General features: G+C 44.1%; 1 protein-coding gene across 1 annotated transcript in view; it reads right to left on the bottom strand.

Annotated features, from left to right (window-relative positions):
- Positions 1 to 268: 268 nt before the first annotated feature.
- The window catches only part of B3GNT2 (UDP-GlcNAc:betaGal beta-1,3-N-acetylglucosaminyltransferase 2), a 31,755-nt gene continuing 16,049 nt past the window's right edge, over positions 269 to 15,974 (bottom strand). The window contains exon 2 of the mRNA XM_052648928.1: positions 269 to 2,730. Coding sequence (XP_052504888.1) covers positions 1,528 to 2,721 — 1,194 coding nt within the window. The 5' untranslated portion in view covers positions 2,722 to 2,730 and the 3' untranslated portion in view covers positions 269 to 1,527. The remainder of the gene's footprint in view (positions 2,731 to 15,974) is intronic.

Below are 15,974 nucleotides of genomic sequence, written 5' to 3'. Positions count from 1 at the left end.
AAATAAGTACTCATGCTCCTCTCTAAAGATGCTACATGGGGAAGCACTTTTAAAAATATTAAATGCAAAGACAAATGACCCACGGAGACAGAGAAAAAGGTATAGCTCAATGTTACTACTGTAGTCAACAGTTTCTGGGGGGGAAAAGTGGCCTTTTTGGGAAAGGCCTTTTGGAGAAAAATGTAATTAAATACAGGAAACAGAGATCATAGATGACACGTTACACATGACAATTAAAAATATGGTGACTTTATTCCTATCTCCTTACAGTCCCCATTATCACATCTGTAAGAATCTTCATCTCTATAACACAAAAATATCTCAAGAAAGCATGTCACAAGATAGTATATATAAGCAACAGTTTGGCAGAATTATAGTTTATATTCCCCCCAAAAAGAACAGATTTTAAAATTCAAAAATAACCATTAGTTTTATTTAACATGTTACTTTACTATTTAAAATACCATGCTCTAGTTAAATAAGTCAACAACACTGTATACAAATAAAATATTACACAAAATATATTTAAGAAAATGTTTGGTATTTGATCTGAACAATAAATAAAAACACAGGTACTTCTACACTGAAACAGGAAAGCAGTCACTACTTAGGACAATAATTTTGTATAAGTAATATGTAACCATACGGCAAGAATAGAATCCTGCAGTTTCAAACTGACAAACCATTCATGACAAGGTCTGCAATTTCAATCTTTTCACTTAAAGTTCAAAAATGATATATGCTTTCCTGGTCCACAATGAAAAATTATAAATACAATATGGTTGCCAGGGACAATTCAATCTTCAGTTTGAAGATTATGGAATCATACTCATTATTTTCAAATACTAAAAAAGAGAACTATCATGATACCATGCAGGAGACCAAATGCAAGATAGTTAAGCTTTCTCATGATGATCATAAGACCACAACATGATACACTGGTTAAATGTCATCCAGTGATACTCATTTTGCAGAACTGATTGATTTGGTTAACACAAGGAAATACTGTTGGGGTGGCAGGGCAATTCTGACAAAAGTCAATTTTTTCTAGATGATTTTAAAACTTCATCTAAATTTCATGAAAACAAATGTAATTGCATTTCACTAAAACCATTGAGTCATATACAGCAATGTCTCTTTTGCCAATAGGTTTATGAATACCTAAACTGATAATGTACTCATTATAATGGGAAACAGGATTATCATCATATGAGGGCTAAACAAAAATATGGTCAAATTCTAGAAACATGATTTCAGATGATGAGGGGGACAAGTTAGAAAATAATGACCACTGGCTAACAGGAAGGGTCAGAACCATTCATTTTGTCTTATTCTACATAAAAAATTAGCATCTTCTGCTTTCCCTCTTCAGGAAGTACCACACTGAAGAGTTTAGGGGCCATCAAATGGACATGACCTATAAAGGCAATTTTGATGGTTTTACATAGAAATGACCTCTAATGGAAGAGAACACAAATGGGAACTATTTGAGATACATTTCTATGTAAAATGTAGTTTGCACATAATTCAGCATTTTAAATGAGCACTCTGCAACCGAGACCAAATATCAATCATCTCTTGAGGTTTTCTACTATGTACCAACATCAAATCTACATAGGAACAAATGTTACTCCTGCTTTTCTCTTCTATATCAAATGTCCTGAAGCCTTTGTGTCTCTCTGGAGCGAGGCCGAGTTTCTGAAGGCACATTCCAGTATAAACATCATCAATGGGGTAGAGAAGGACCCGGTCAGTTACATTGTACAGTCTCAGGGCCAGGTGGCCGGAGTACAGGAATCCACCTCCTCCTGCATAAGGCGGGTAGACGCCAGTGTAAACAACTTCCGGGATGTAGTACTTGAGTTTCTTATCCCGATGAGGTCCAGCATTATGAATCACATCACCAATAAACAAATCTTTGGCTTTGTTCCCAGATAAGCTATTCAAGTAATTCAGGAGATGATGGGTGTTCACAAAAACATCATCATCGCCCTTGAACACGAACTCAGCATTTGGGCAGGAAGTGCTCACCCACCTGAGAAAGAGTACTTCTTTCAGAGACAAGTTGAAGAATGTATCTCTGTAGTTCCACAAAAGAATGTCTTGGTGCTTCTCACTCTCAAATTTCAGCATATCTGAAAGGTCAGGATGGTTGTCCTCTGCGGGGGTCTGGCCCAGTAAGAAAACTCGCACCACCGTTTGGTTCCCCACATTGGTTTCTTTGCCCCAAGATTCCCGAATCGCTTGCCTTCTATCGAAATGTGAAGTTAGGGACTTAATCGCCAGCAATAAGAAGGGCTTCTTTGCACACTTATCTGGTTGGTCTATAAGCAGTGAATAATTTCGACATCTCAAATATAGCAGAAAATCTTTAAATCTGTCTGGCAAACTGTTGAAATCTGAAACTGCTGACATGACCCTCAGGTCAGGTTCACAGTAATTTAGATGGCTTATATTGGAGAATCCGTATGCTTCTCCTGTCTGGTTGGCTAACGTGTTCAAAATGGGATTGAACCTCCTGTTCAGCTTTTCTTGTTCCTTGTTCCAATATGCCCGAGGAGGGTCAGATATCTTCCAGAACCTTTCTTTAGGTATTATTACTTCCCCCTTTGCATTTTTTTCTTGGCTATTGCTTTTGGAGACTTCCAGGATCAAATAAATGAAGACATTTACCATCATCAGGATTCCCAACAACTTTATTCTTCGACGTCCAACACTCATTTCTCATATCTGAAATAAAAGAGAGGACCATGGTACTGATTAGATTATTATTCACTGCATTTGCTCACATGTCACTTGTCTCTTTCATGTCCCCCAGAACAGTGGTTTAGAGCACAGATTCAAGACCTGCAGTACCTGGGTTCAAATCATGGCTCTACCATCCTCGATTTGAGCTCTGTGACCTCAGGCAAGTTGTATAACAACTGATGTCTCAGCAGCTTCTCCATTTATAAAATGGTGATAATAACCCACTTAAGTCAGGAAGCAACAGTTAGAACTGGACATGGAACAACAGACTGGTTACAAATAGGAAAAAGAGTACGTCAAGGCTGTATATTGTCACCCTGCTTATTTAACTTATATGAAGAGGACATCATGAGAAATGCTGGGCTGGAGGAAGCACAAGCTAGAATCAAGATTGCCCGGAGAAATATCAATAACCTCAGATATGCAGATGACACCACCCTTATGGCAGAAGTGAAGAAGAACTAAAGAGCCTCTTGATGAAAGTGAAAGAGAAGAGTGAAAAAGTTGGCTTAAAGCTCAACATGCAGAAAACTAAGATCACGGCATCTGGTCCCATCACTTCATGCCAAATTAGATGGAGAAACAGTGGGAACAGTGGCTGACTTTATTTTGGGGGGGCTCCAAAATCACTGCAGATGGTGACTGCAGCCATGAAATTAAAAGACACTTACTCCTTGGAAGGAAAGTTATGACCAACCTAGACTATATATTAAAAAGCAGAGACATTACTTTGCCAACAAAGGTCTGTCTAGTCAAAGCTATGGTTTTTCCAGTGGTCATGTATGGATGTGAAAGTTGGACTATAAAGAGGGCTGAGCACAGAAGAACTGATGCTTTTGAACTGTGGTGTTGGAGAAGACTCTTGAGAGTCCCTTGGACTGCAAGAAGATCCAACCAGTCCATCCTAAAGGAGATCAGTCCTGGGTGTTCATTGGAAGGACTGATGTTGAAGCTGAAACTCCAATATTTTGTTCACCTGATGTGAAGAGCTGACTCATTTGAAAAGACCCTGATGCTGGGAAAGATTGAGGGCAGGAGGAGAAGGGGACGACAGAAGATGAGATGGATGGACTGCATCACTGACTCAATGGACATGGGTTTGGGTAAACTCCAGGAGTTGGTGATGGACAGGGAGGCCTGGCATGCTGCAGTTCATGGGGTCGCAGAGTCGGATGCGACTGAACTGAACTGAATAGGAAAGTTTCGAGGGCTGTAAGCTTTTAAAGTACTGGCTGGTCCACAGTGAGGTGTGAGTAAGTGACCCTTAACACTGTGGCTGTTTTAGATACCTGAGGGCAGAGATACACATTAACTAGACAACTCACAGCTTAAACTTCCTTGCTTATACAAGGACATATACAAACTAGTGTGCTGCAAACAGATGTGCTCACAATTCAAAATGACAATCTATATTTGTTATCATGTACATACCTGTACACACATAGCTATTCATATGTGGGCTGCAGTGTGTGCAGTTCCATGTCATCCACTGTAATCACCTATTTTATTCTTTTTCCTTTTTTTTTTTTTTAATAAAAAATGGTGGCCACGACTTTGAATTATTTCCCAACCTACCATTTCACAGATGAAGAAACCAAGGCAGAAAGACTAAGACACTTGCCCAAGGCTGCAGGGCTAAGAGGAGACACTAACCACACCGAGTGTTCAGAGAGATAAAAAGACACACACCAGCTTCATCCGAATCACCCACAATTGAGACCAACCCAAATGCCATCGAGAGAAGAATGGATTATGAAACTGTGGTACATTCATACGCTGGAACAACTCCCAGCTATAAAAAGGAAAACTACTGCTAGAGCAAAAATAGTATAGTGAGGGAGAAGACAGGCCTCATACTCCCTTTATGTTAGTTTAAGAAGGCAAAAATTAATTTAGGCCCTAGAAATCTGAAAGTGATAGGGGTGGGGGTTTTGAATGGAGAGGGTCAGGAGGGGCTTTCTGGGGTACAGAAATGTACTTTGTATATCTTAATCTAGATGATGGTTTCATGCATGTATACATTTGTCAAAACTCAAACTGTATCCTTGAGAACTCTGCTATTTATAGCAAGAAGGAAAAGAGAACTGAAAATGACATTTTAGTGAAATATCAAAGGCCAAGAACAGACTTCAGGCTGTGGGCAACGCAAGAAAGAAAGAGTAATGAGACAGTTTGCTGGTGCTATAACTGCAGAGTTCTAACACTACTGAGATGGATGACCACCCAAGAACAACTAGTTAGATATGCCTGACATTAAGAGACAATCCTCAAAAGTGGAACGGCAATAACCGGTAAAGAATTTTCTTATCAGGTTAATTCTAGAGCTGAGAACTCATCCTTGAAAAGAATCCTGAAGGATTGCTTCTCAGGTGCCAGTGCATTATCTTGTTACAATGAACCTCTGCAGTAGATACTGTTACTTTTATTCCCAATTTATACTTGAGGAAACAGATTTAAAGAAGTAACTATGTTAATGGCAGAGCTGGAACCCTAACCACGGTGATGGGGTTTCAAGACCACCATGGCAAATGGTAGCCACTCTTCTCTGACCTCTAGAACAAAGAGGGTTTGGGCGGGGGGCAGAGGGGTGGGTGGGTGGCAGGTTGCAGTTACTAAAGATTGATTCTTCTAAAATTTCAATACGAAACGTGGAAGTTCAAAAAGAATGACGTAGGACTTCCCTGATGGTCCAGTGGTTGGGAGGCTGCCTGTCAATGAGAGGAAACACAGGTTTGATCCCTGGCCCAGAAGAATTCCGTTAAGTCATGGGACAACTAAGCCCGCATGCTGCAACTACTGGGCCCAGGGTCTACAGTCCACGTTCCACAACAAGAGAGCCCACCACAGTGAGAAGCCTAGTCGCCACAACTAGAGAGCAGCCCCCACTTACCACAACTAGAGAAAAGCCCGCATACAGCAGCGAAGACCCAGCACAACCAGAACCGAAAACCTAAAAACTAAACTAGTAATAAAAAAAGAATGGTGTAAAGGAAACAAGCTTGGTATTATTGGAGGAGCACTGGATTTTGTTTTTTTAACTGAAGCATAGTTGACTTATAACGTATTGGTTTCAGATATACAGCATAGTGATTTGATATTTTTATAGATCATACTACATACAAAGTTATGATAAAATATTGACTATACTCCTTGTGTTGTACATTACATCTTTGTAACTTATTTATTATTTATTATATATTTTAATCAAGAGTAGTATTTACTTTTTACTGTAAGATTTTAAGATTCCCTCGTTCTAACAAATAAGCCCCACGGTAGAAGAGGTATTTGTCATGCTGAGAATTCACAAGCTTTTTGTGTCTCTTAAAAGTCTGTCCAGTAGATTCTAATCTAGTTGTTTGTATTTATTACTGCTGGATAGTTCTGGCTGAGGACATATAAGTGAAAGATGTTTTCATAAAGCCAGTCACTATGTCATACCTTCACTCCCCCAGAGCTTTTACACACCTAGAGAACGCAGCAGATACAAAGGTATGTGCATGGTCTCAGCTCACCTGGTAAGCAGTGTCCCATCACCTCATTCTTCCCTCCCTTCTCAACCACTACCCGCCCTCCAGCCCTCAAGAATCCCACTACTGAGCTACCAAGGGCCTTCTTAAACTTCCTCCAAAGAAAGTGATAAGAAAAAAAACCCATAAGGTATTTCCTACTCCTTAATTATAGTTTCAAAGGGCGCCAAGCCACATACAACCTGAATAATTCAAAATGTCCACACTAAGTCTAAGGGCCATGCCCTCCTCCTTAGGTCAGCTCCTTTCAAAGAGCCTTTGAACACACCTATGAGCAAACTGAAGGTCTCAGCCCAGCACATCTTTGGCAACCTAAACCTCTTTGCTATGGGACTGACTTGCAAGGACAGGAGAGTGTGAATGTGTCTGTGCGGGTACCTGATACAGTTAAAGAATCAGTCATCCTATTAGTAAATAAATCATGGTCTCATTCTTTTTTTTTTTTTTTTTGATCTCCAGATTCCAGACAATATGCTTTCTAAAACCAAACCTTTCCTCTAAGTCAGGATAACTCTCGTAAAGTTAAAGTAGCACTTGACCCAGTATCACTGATCCGGAGGTCTTGCCCTTCACGTGGACAGGCTGAAAGGAGGACAAGGAAAGGTATGAGGGGAAACAGAGAAAGCCTACAGTGAGGAAGATCTGGAAGGAAAACAGCACATGCTACAAACAGCTAACTACTTGACAAAAATTTTCAACTCAGAAAAGGAATATGGATATTCCTGAAATTCCTAGAGTAGAAGAGGACAGCTTAAGGAAGGGAAAAAGAGAAGCACAGTATTTTTTGCACAGACTGTGAACCTCTAAGTTAATTTTCCTAGAAAAAGATTCAGGGTGAATAATATGATTCCAAATAAAAAAGCCAGTTATGCATCCTGACCTACGGATACCTACAATTCAACTAGAACCATCTGAAGTGATGATGTGGAGTTTCTTATCACAGAAAGTACCAATACTTCTTTCGGGAATACTCTGAGGAATACTGATCCTGGCCAAGGTTTCCAGCTTCACTGATGCAATTCAGGCTTTTCCATCCGTGATCAAGAACCAGGCAGGCAGGACGTCCTATCCCCTCAGCCAAGACAGGGCTTCATGGCTCTCAAAGGAACACCATCCTCCCCTTGTTTCAAGGATTCCAGAACATTTTCCTGTCCATTTCTCATTTGTGCTCCCTAAGGAAAGCTGAGAGGATACCACTTTCCCAGGGAGAAAAACGGGAGCTGAGAGAGGGTTAACTGGGCAAATGAGGGCTTCCCAGGTGGTGAAGTAGTAAAGAATTTGCCTGCAAGGCAGGAGATGTGGATTTGATCCCTGGGTCAAGAAGATTCCCTGGAGAAGGAAATGGCAGAACACTTTATTCTTACCTGAAAAATTCCATGAACAGAGGAGCCTGGCAGGCTACAGTACATGGGGTCACAGAGTCAGACACGACTGAGCACACAAATGTCACAGGGTTAGGTGATAAGGCTGAGATGAAACAGATTTCTGGCTCCCAGCCAGGGCTCTTTGGAGCTTCTCCTTTTTCTATAAGGCATGCCCACAGTATTGTAACTGGTTGAACTGGTTCAGTTCAACAGTGAAGTCTCAAAGGCTGGCTCAAGACTGAAAAGACCCAAGGCACCGGATCATGGTACATCTGGTGGTTACCAAGACTTTCCAAAGAAAGGGAAATGGGAGCTTAGAAATGCCCAGTCCTGCTTCTGACAAGCGGCCAGTCTTCCTTTCCTAAATTCCCCAAAGTGCAGCTTGGGCCAACTCTTACCATTATTTCTAAAGGGCATTTATTCCAAACCAACCTGGGCAGGAAGGGTAGGAAAACCACCCAGATTCCCAACTTGACATTTCTATCAAGTTTAAATGTCATCTTTCATTTGTGACCAAGGCACAGTCCCTCGCATGAGAACTAGACTATTACAACAAACCAAAGTTCATGGAAAGGAGGAAAAAGCAGTGACCTCCATAAAAATATCTGTGGGAAAAAGCTCTCTGAATATCTGACTAAATATTCCCATTACAGACATAAAACCAATTCCGTGTCCTTTTTTCAGCAGGAAGTTACACTGCTCAAAAAGAATTTGAGTAAGAAAATCTACCCTGCAGCTAGGGAAGATGATATACAACCCTCACTGTGACACACAGAATTTTTACTGTGACTAACAGAATCAGAAAATCCCATGTGCAAACAAAGAACAACCTTAGCTTTCACCTTGTACTTGGGAGTAAATTCTCCCCAACAAAGACTGAACAGTCTTGAAATTTCTAAAACACTACAGCTGATTTTGTTTGGTAGCAACTTCCTTCTTTGCTTCCCTTGTGGCTCAGCTGGTAAAGAATCTGCCTGCAATGTGGGAGATCTGGGTTCGATCCCTGGGTTGGGAAGATCCCCTGGAGAAGGGAAAGGCTACCAATCCAGTATTCTGGCCTGGAGAATTCCATGGACTGTGTAGTCCATGGGGTCACAAAGAGTCAAGCACGACTGAGCGACTTTCACTTCCACTTTCCTTTATTTTGCAATTAAAATATTTAGAAAGGTAGAGACAAACACACCAATTTATGTTAGCTGAAGATGGACTATAAAATAGTACAGATGCCACGCTTAAACTATGTGCAAATCCAGATAAAATACCACACAAAACCAAAACCAGTGTAATCAGAGTGGCAGGATGATAGGTTATTTAATTCTTTAATGCTGCCGCACCATCTTTTCCCTTCAACATCCTCTACTGCACACATCCAGACTGCTGGGATGGGCGTGGGGAACATGTCACACACAAATCCTAATATGAGGTCCCCATTTTTGCAGCCCACATCACTAGCGTGGGCCGTGGTCCCACAGTCCCAGACACTCCAACCCTGTCCTGGACCCTGCAGTATTCTGCACAAGTTCTGTCACGAGGTCCACCCCTAGATCATTGCACATCCTTCCCTGGGTCCGTGCTCTCTGCCTGAAGCCATGTATTAGAGAGGACTCTTGAAAATAACAGTAAAATATGAACATATAGGCTTTAATAAATACTTAGGTACCACTGGCTATATGCTAGGCACCAGTGATGTTATGAGGCAGGTACTCAGAGAGGTGACTGAACTTGTCCAAGGTCACAAAGCTGGCAGATGGCAGAACCAGGATTCAAATCTAAGCAGTTCAGCTCCATTATCTGAGTTTTAAACCACGATACAAGCGAACACTGCAGCACAGGCTTATGACGAAAGGGACTAAAAAGATGACGGTCTGGTTTTCAATGGTTTATCTTCTTAAAAAATTATTTTAAAATGTTAAAGCTTTATATGTATACATTTGAACCCTCAAAACTACCATCAGACAAAGTCAGATACGGAAGGTAGGGTGGGGTCATAAGTAACCCTTACTGAATGATTATGCTATAGACATTTTATTCCCCTATAAGCAGCTTAAATAATCCCAGTGTTTCATTCCTGGATGCCAGACTGGCACCACAAAAGAGGATGATTCTAAAAGGTTCCCTCCAGTTCTAAAAGCAAAGCACTGGCCAGAAGACATTTTAATGTGGCCATTGCCAGACACAAGGACTTATTCTCACAAAACTCTAAGTCAGGGACTCACTCACCCATCCCAAGGGGCTCAGGTATGTTAGGTAGATGGTCACCAACAGCTAGTCAGAGACAGAGGCAGCAACCACACTGAGACCAAATCCAAAACCTATGCCTATGCTCCCCCATCCCTAGAACCAATGTTAAGGATAAAAGAAAGGCAGGACCTTCTTGTAATCATGAAATGAAATGACCAGTCATTCAATCCAATCAGGCTGAGGCTTAGAGGCTGGAAATCCAAGTTGCTGATTCAGTCACAAGAGTTTGGGCTAGCAGCCTCTGTGTCCAGGGAGGATCCTGCTTCCTGCTCATTCTCCTCCCCAAACAGGATACACAAATCCTTCAAGGATCTAGAGCCCAAGCCTGCTGCCATATCACAAGGAGACAGGGGACTTGGACGTCAATCAGCCTGCCCAACCTCCTCCGTCCTCACACCAGAACCCCGGCGAGAGTGGCTTTCCTAAATCCTTACCTCCCAGGCTGCTAACATCTGTTGCTTGGTCCTTGCCAGACCTTTTCAGGTTCTGCTCAGACAGAGAGAGGGATAGCTTGCAGCTAAGTGGTTCTGGGGGAGACAGGGAATACCTTCCAGTGCTCAGGGCAGACAGCTGAGTGATAAGCGTGTAAGTGCAGCATCTTGGTGGGGCCAGAGGAGTGGGCCCGTACCTAGAGCTTGTTCCTTAATGGAAGCAAGAAGCCTGGCCACAGTTCTTGTCAGGACTGGAGCTGGGGAGCCCCAAGATGCCCTCAACACCCTCACCTAGCGAGAACATATGTCTGACATTTTCTGGTCTGTAAGTCAGAACAACAATCAACTGAATTCAAGGAATCTGGTTCATAAGTCAGCAGTAGTAGCTTCACATTCAAAATTTAAAGGGAAAAGTATACATGATGAATCTATTCACCTATATGTCCCCACAAGCGACATTATACATCTAAGTGTCTGCAGAGCAAGTTCTGATCCCCACTGATTACAGTTCTCCCAAAGCCCAGTGTGGCTGATTTTCTCAAATGGTGTGTATTTAGCCGCTCAGTAATGTCTAACTCTTTGTGACCCCATAGACCGTAGCCCATCAGGCTCTTCTACCCATGGAATTCTCCAGGCAAAAGAACTGGAGTGGATAGCCATGCTCTTCTCCAGGGGATCTTCCTGACCCGGGGATCAAACCCAGGTCTTCCACATTCCAGGCAAATTCTTTACCGTCTAAGCCACCAGGGAAGCCCCAGGGAAGTCTCAAGTGGTACTTACCATTTAAAATAAAATCAAACACTAAGATCATTCTTCACATAAACATGTTCAGATTTTCAGAAAAGGAGAAAGAAGAAAATTTAGTAAACAATGATAGGGATTAACCTTCCCACAGGCCATCTTGCCCCTGCCTTTACTAAAACTGGTAAGGGTTCGCGATCTTCAGTGTACAAGATTGTGTCATTATAAAACAAAGCTGGTAGATGTTTGAGGACAGGTATGTTCCAGACCCACCTGCACTTTGGAAAATTAGTATGGCACCTGGAGCCAAACAACCCAGAGTTAAATTCTGGTACTGCTACCCTACTATTAGCTGTGTGACCTAGAAGTTACTTGACTTGTCTGAGCCTCAGTTTCCTCACCTGTGAAGTGATGATATAACCTGCCATACCAGGGTGTTGTCTAGTGTAAAACAGGCATTCAATAGTTTTCTTTGATGGGTTTGGTTCCTCCACCTAACACTAAGCACATTTCTCAAGTTCTGTCGTTCACTGCCTCTTTATAAATATTCTCCCTCTAGAAACCATTCTATCCATCACCTTAAATGTCACTCCAAAAGGAGGCCCCCCCCCCAAAAAAAACCCAAACCAACAGGGCTTCCCTGTTGGCTCAGCAGTAAAGAATCCGTCGGCCAGGGCAGCAGAGACACGGGTTCGACCCCTGATCCAGGAAGATCCCATGTTCCACGGAGTGACCGAGCTTGTGTGCCACAACTGCTGAAGCCTGTGCACCCTAGAGCCTGTGCTCCGCAAAACAGGCCACTGCAGTGAGAGGCCCACACACTGCACTGAAGAGTACCCCCCACTCGCCACAACTAGAGAAAAGCAACAACAACGAAGACCCAGCACAGCCAAAAATAAGTAAAGACAGCAGCAGCAAAACAAGAAACCATGGGTCCCATGTTGAGCCAGCTAACTCCAGATACTCAGTGTGTGTGGAGTCCCTCTTCCTGGGTCCTGCATTCACCATGGACCGACTGCCCAGGTGCACGCCCCAGCAGCAGTGAGCTGCTTCTTCCTTTGCTCTCCACATCTGTGTTCCCACCTCAGTAATGTCACCGCCTCCTCAGCTCTCCTCTATTTCAGTCAGGCTCTGCGGCTGGCGACTGTAGGAGCCCAAGGCCTTATTCCCCGCAGCTCCCGAATATCCCTGTTTCCCAACGACTCAGTCTTCAGCCTTTGCACATGCACCCCTGCTCCTGCTGTTCCTGGTGTGGTCACCGCCACCACCGTGGCACTGCATCCCCACAGCCTAAATATAACTGTGCTGTCTTCTAAGACGCCTCTTTCCTCCACTCCCAGAGCTCAGGGCCGCATGGCCTCTGCCCCTCTTCTGTAAGACCTCTTGCCCAAGGATATGCCCCAGCCTCAACACCAGCCTCACCCCTCCATCTTCTCACTCACATGCCCTCTAGTCCCTTTATGATGCTCTGTGCTTCCTCCGCAGCCCCTCCTGCCAGCATCCCCCACCGCCACACCATGGACACTTTCACCTCCAACCACAGCAAACACAGTCTCTTCCAGACTGTCCCAGTTTCCCTCTGCCATCCGCAGAGTGCCCTCTGTCTGCCATGCCTTCCTGAGGAGCTTCTTCTACTCCTCAATTCGGTCAAGTGTCACTCCTGAAGCATCCAGGAGCGAGGGTATCCTCTGTGGTCAAGGTCTTCACCCTGCAACGCCATTACCCCAGGTTGTAGCATCTGAGAGTTATTCTGCATTTGTTGAACAAACAGGTATTTTGGTCATGTGGTTGAGTTCACTGAATATAGCTGTTTCAGTAGAAATTAGATTAAATAAATATACATGACCCTTCTCCAAAGAGAAGACACTGGGAACTATATTTGTGCTGCTCAATGACCTATGTATTTATAAAACCTGTCTCACTTTTTTAAGTACTAGAGTAGAAAAAATGCAAAGGCTTTTCTAGAGTTATAGGTGATAAGACTATTAGTAGTGAGTGCATATTAGACCTGGGAGGGTAGGGGCTAGATCTGAAGAGGTAAACTGTGGTGAAAGCCCCACCCAGGCCCACAGGCAGCCCTGCACCCACCTGAGTGGGAATGCAGGCATGTGGGATCCAGCAGAGAGTCTATGAAGGCTTCATCCCTCCACTAGCAGAGCATCCAGGCAATCCCCTCCACTCCAGCCCCAGAGGGACCTCCACACTCCTTTCTGATAGGGGGGTGGACCTCCAGCAATTGCTAGTTCCACCAAGGCCATAATAGCTGAGGGACAAAGTGAACATGCCTAAACAAAGGCCCCTGGTACAGACTGAAAGCTTGGGGGCACCTATTTACCCAGGCGGGAAACCATTAGAAAAGAAATGTTGCAATGCAGGCAGTCACTTCCTGGGGCACTTAACATGTTTCAGAAGTCCTTGTTAAAGAGCCTGTACATGGGTATGGCTTGCGAAGTTTTTCCATGTCAAGCTCTAGAACCTATGTACAAACCAGCATAGTCTGGCAGGCTCTCAACAAGTCCTCAGAGAAATTCCTAGACTTCTCTCTGGCTCATCCATATGTTTGCTCAGTTGGGTTACATGGGATGTATTTCAGTCTGGGTCCAACCAGGAGGCAGAAACCCCATCATAATTCAAGCAGGGGAAGTTTAAAAATATGATAATTGAGCAACTATAAAGACAGAACTATAAAATATTATAACTGATAACTCTAAAGGGCCTCCCTGGTGGCTCAGTGGTAACGAATCTCCTGCCAATGCAGGAGATGCAGAAGACGAGGGTTCAGTCCCCGGGTTGGGAAGATCCCCTGGAAGAGGGCATGGCAATCCACTCCAGTATTCTTGCCTGGAGAATCCCATGGACAGAGAAGCCTGATGGGCTATAGTCCATAAGGGTGCAAAAAAGTCAGACATGATTTAGTGATTAAACAACAAAGATTGAATAGAACTCTACAGGTTGCCTTATACTAGATGAAAGGTACCCCAAACAGGACAAACATGGAAGCAAGGCTTGTATCTTGTTGAAGAAGGTACAGGGGGCAGTTCCTGGGTGCCCAGGATGGTCCAGTCACCAGAAAAGCAGGAATAACCCTCTAGGGTGCCGGTACAAAGCCTGAAATACAGGAATCTCCATGCGGAGGGAGACAGGAAGCAAACTCTGGAGACTACTGGGAGCTAGGCGGAGAGAACAGGGTGCAGAGGGAGTCCTGTCCACACAGGAAGTCCAGCTACCACTGGACCCAGGAGCTGGAGAGACCTCCCTCTGCAGGAGCTTAGCATGACAATGCATGGCCTGGACAGGGAGTGCTCAGGGCCACTGCTCAGGACAAACATACGTGGCCAGCTCTCTAGATGGTCAGGACCACCAGGCTCCCATATATACACGTGGGGACTGAGGAGAAGCAGCAACCTGCTGCTCAGGCTCCCCAGTCTATCACAGCCATGAGAGCTGCAGACAGGACAAGGCGGGCGCACACTGCAGAAAGCTGCAGCCTGCAAGCCCACGGGAAAACCAGCAGGCTCTGTGGGAGCCTGGTTTTACACTCTGGAGAGCAGGAAGGAAAACCTCCTTCTCCTGCATCATCCTCTTCAGAGCCCTCAACTTGAGAGAAGGCAAAGGAAAAATATCTGAAGAGCTCTGATCCATTTTCATAGATCAGACAACAAAGGGTCGACTGGGAGCTGACAGACAATAGTTAAAAACTGGTACAAGTTAGAGATCTCTCTATCAGCCACCTGAAGTCATTTCCAACCATGAACATCATTATTTGAGTCTGAAGTTAGGTGGAAAGTGTATAAAACATGGGTCCTGTACAGCAACTAATAAATAAGTAATAAATACGTGACAGTACATTTGTCAACAGCAGAGGATGAGGCAGGACCTGAGTGGAGCTTCAAACAGGGTAGATTTCAGAGAAGTGAGGAGAAGCAGGGCAGGCAAGCGGTGCGGTGGGGCTACAGTGTCTGCTACTAAAGCAGCAGCCAGTCTGTGGCCAGACAGGTTCTGAGGCGACTGGAGAAAGCAGATAAGCCCAAGGGCTTTCCATGGGATAAGCGTGCACCATGCCTATATCTAAGTAACAAGTGCTGTTGCCAGAGAGAGAGCCACAATGTGCTTTCACAGCCCCTCTATCTATTAAAAAAAAACACCTGACTAAATCACACAGGAATATGAAATAAGGGAAAAAAGGAAGAACAGCTCCAAATTTGACCTCCAAGTTCATTACAAAGACAACTGGCTATTGTGTTCAGAGATTTAATTTTTGTAAAGCAGATTTGGACAGGCGAAGGCAGCATGATCTGAGTGACTCACCTTCTATCATGCATGCATGCTTAGTTGCTTCAGTCCTGTCCGACTCTTTGTGATCCCATGGACTGTAGCCTGCCAGGCTCCTGTGTCCATGGGATTCTCCAGGCAAGAACACCTGAGTGGGTTGCCATGCCCTCCTCCAGGGGATCTTCCCGACCAAGAGATTAAACCTGCATCTCCTGCACTGCAGGCAGATTCTTTACCCACTAAGCCACCAACAGATCTCTAAAGTACCTCTGACAGAGTACAGGCATTTGACCTGTCTTCCCTGTAGCTCAAATGGTAAAGAATCTGCCTGCAACGCAGGAGACCCAGGTTCTATCCCTGCATCAGGAAGATCCTCTGAAGGAGGGCATGGAAATCCACTCCAGTCAGTATTCTTGCCTGAGAATCCCATGGACAGAGGAGCCTGGCAGGCTACAGACCATGGGATTGCCAAGTCAGACACAACTGAGCAAGTAACACTACTACTACCCAATCACTAACCCATGAGTTGTTTCTGACTTTCCCTGCTGCTGCTGCTGCTGCTAAGTTGCTTCAGTCGTGTCCCCGACTCTGTGCGACCCCATAGACGGCAGCCCACCAGTCTCCCCTGTCCCTGGGATTCTCCAGGCAAG

This window comes from Budorcas taxicolor, chromosome 11, assembly GCF_023091745.1.
Source record: "Budorcas taxicolor isolate Tak-1 chromosome 11, Takin1.1, whole genome shotgun sequence".
Taxonomy (NCBI): Eukaryota; Metazoa; Chordata; class Mammalia; order Artiodactyla; family Bovidae; genus Budorcas; species Budorcas taxicolor.
The sequence above is the reverse complement of the archived record's forward strand: the minus strand, read 5'-3'. Positions and strand labels throughout refer to the sequence as shown.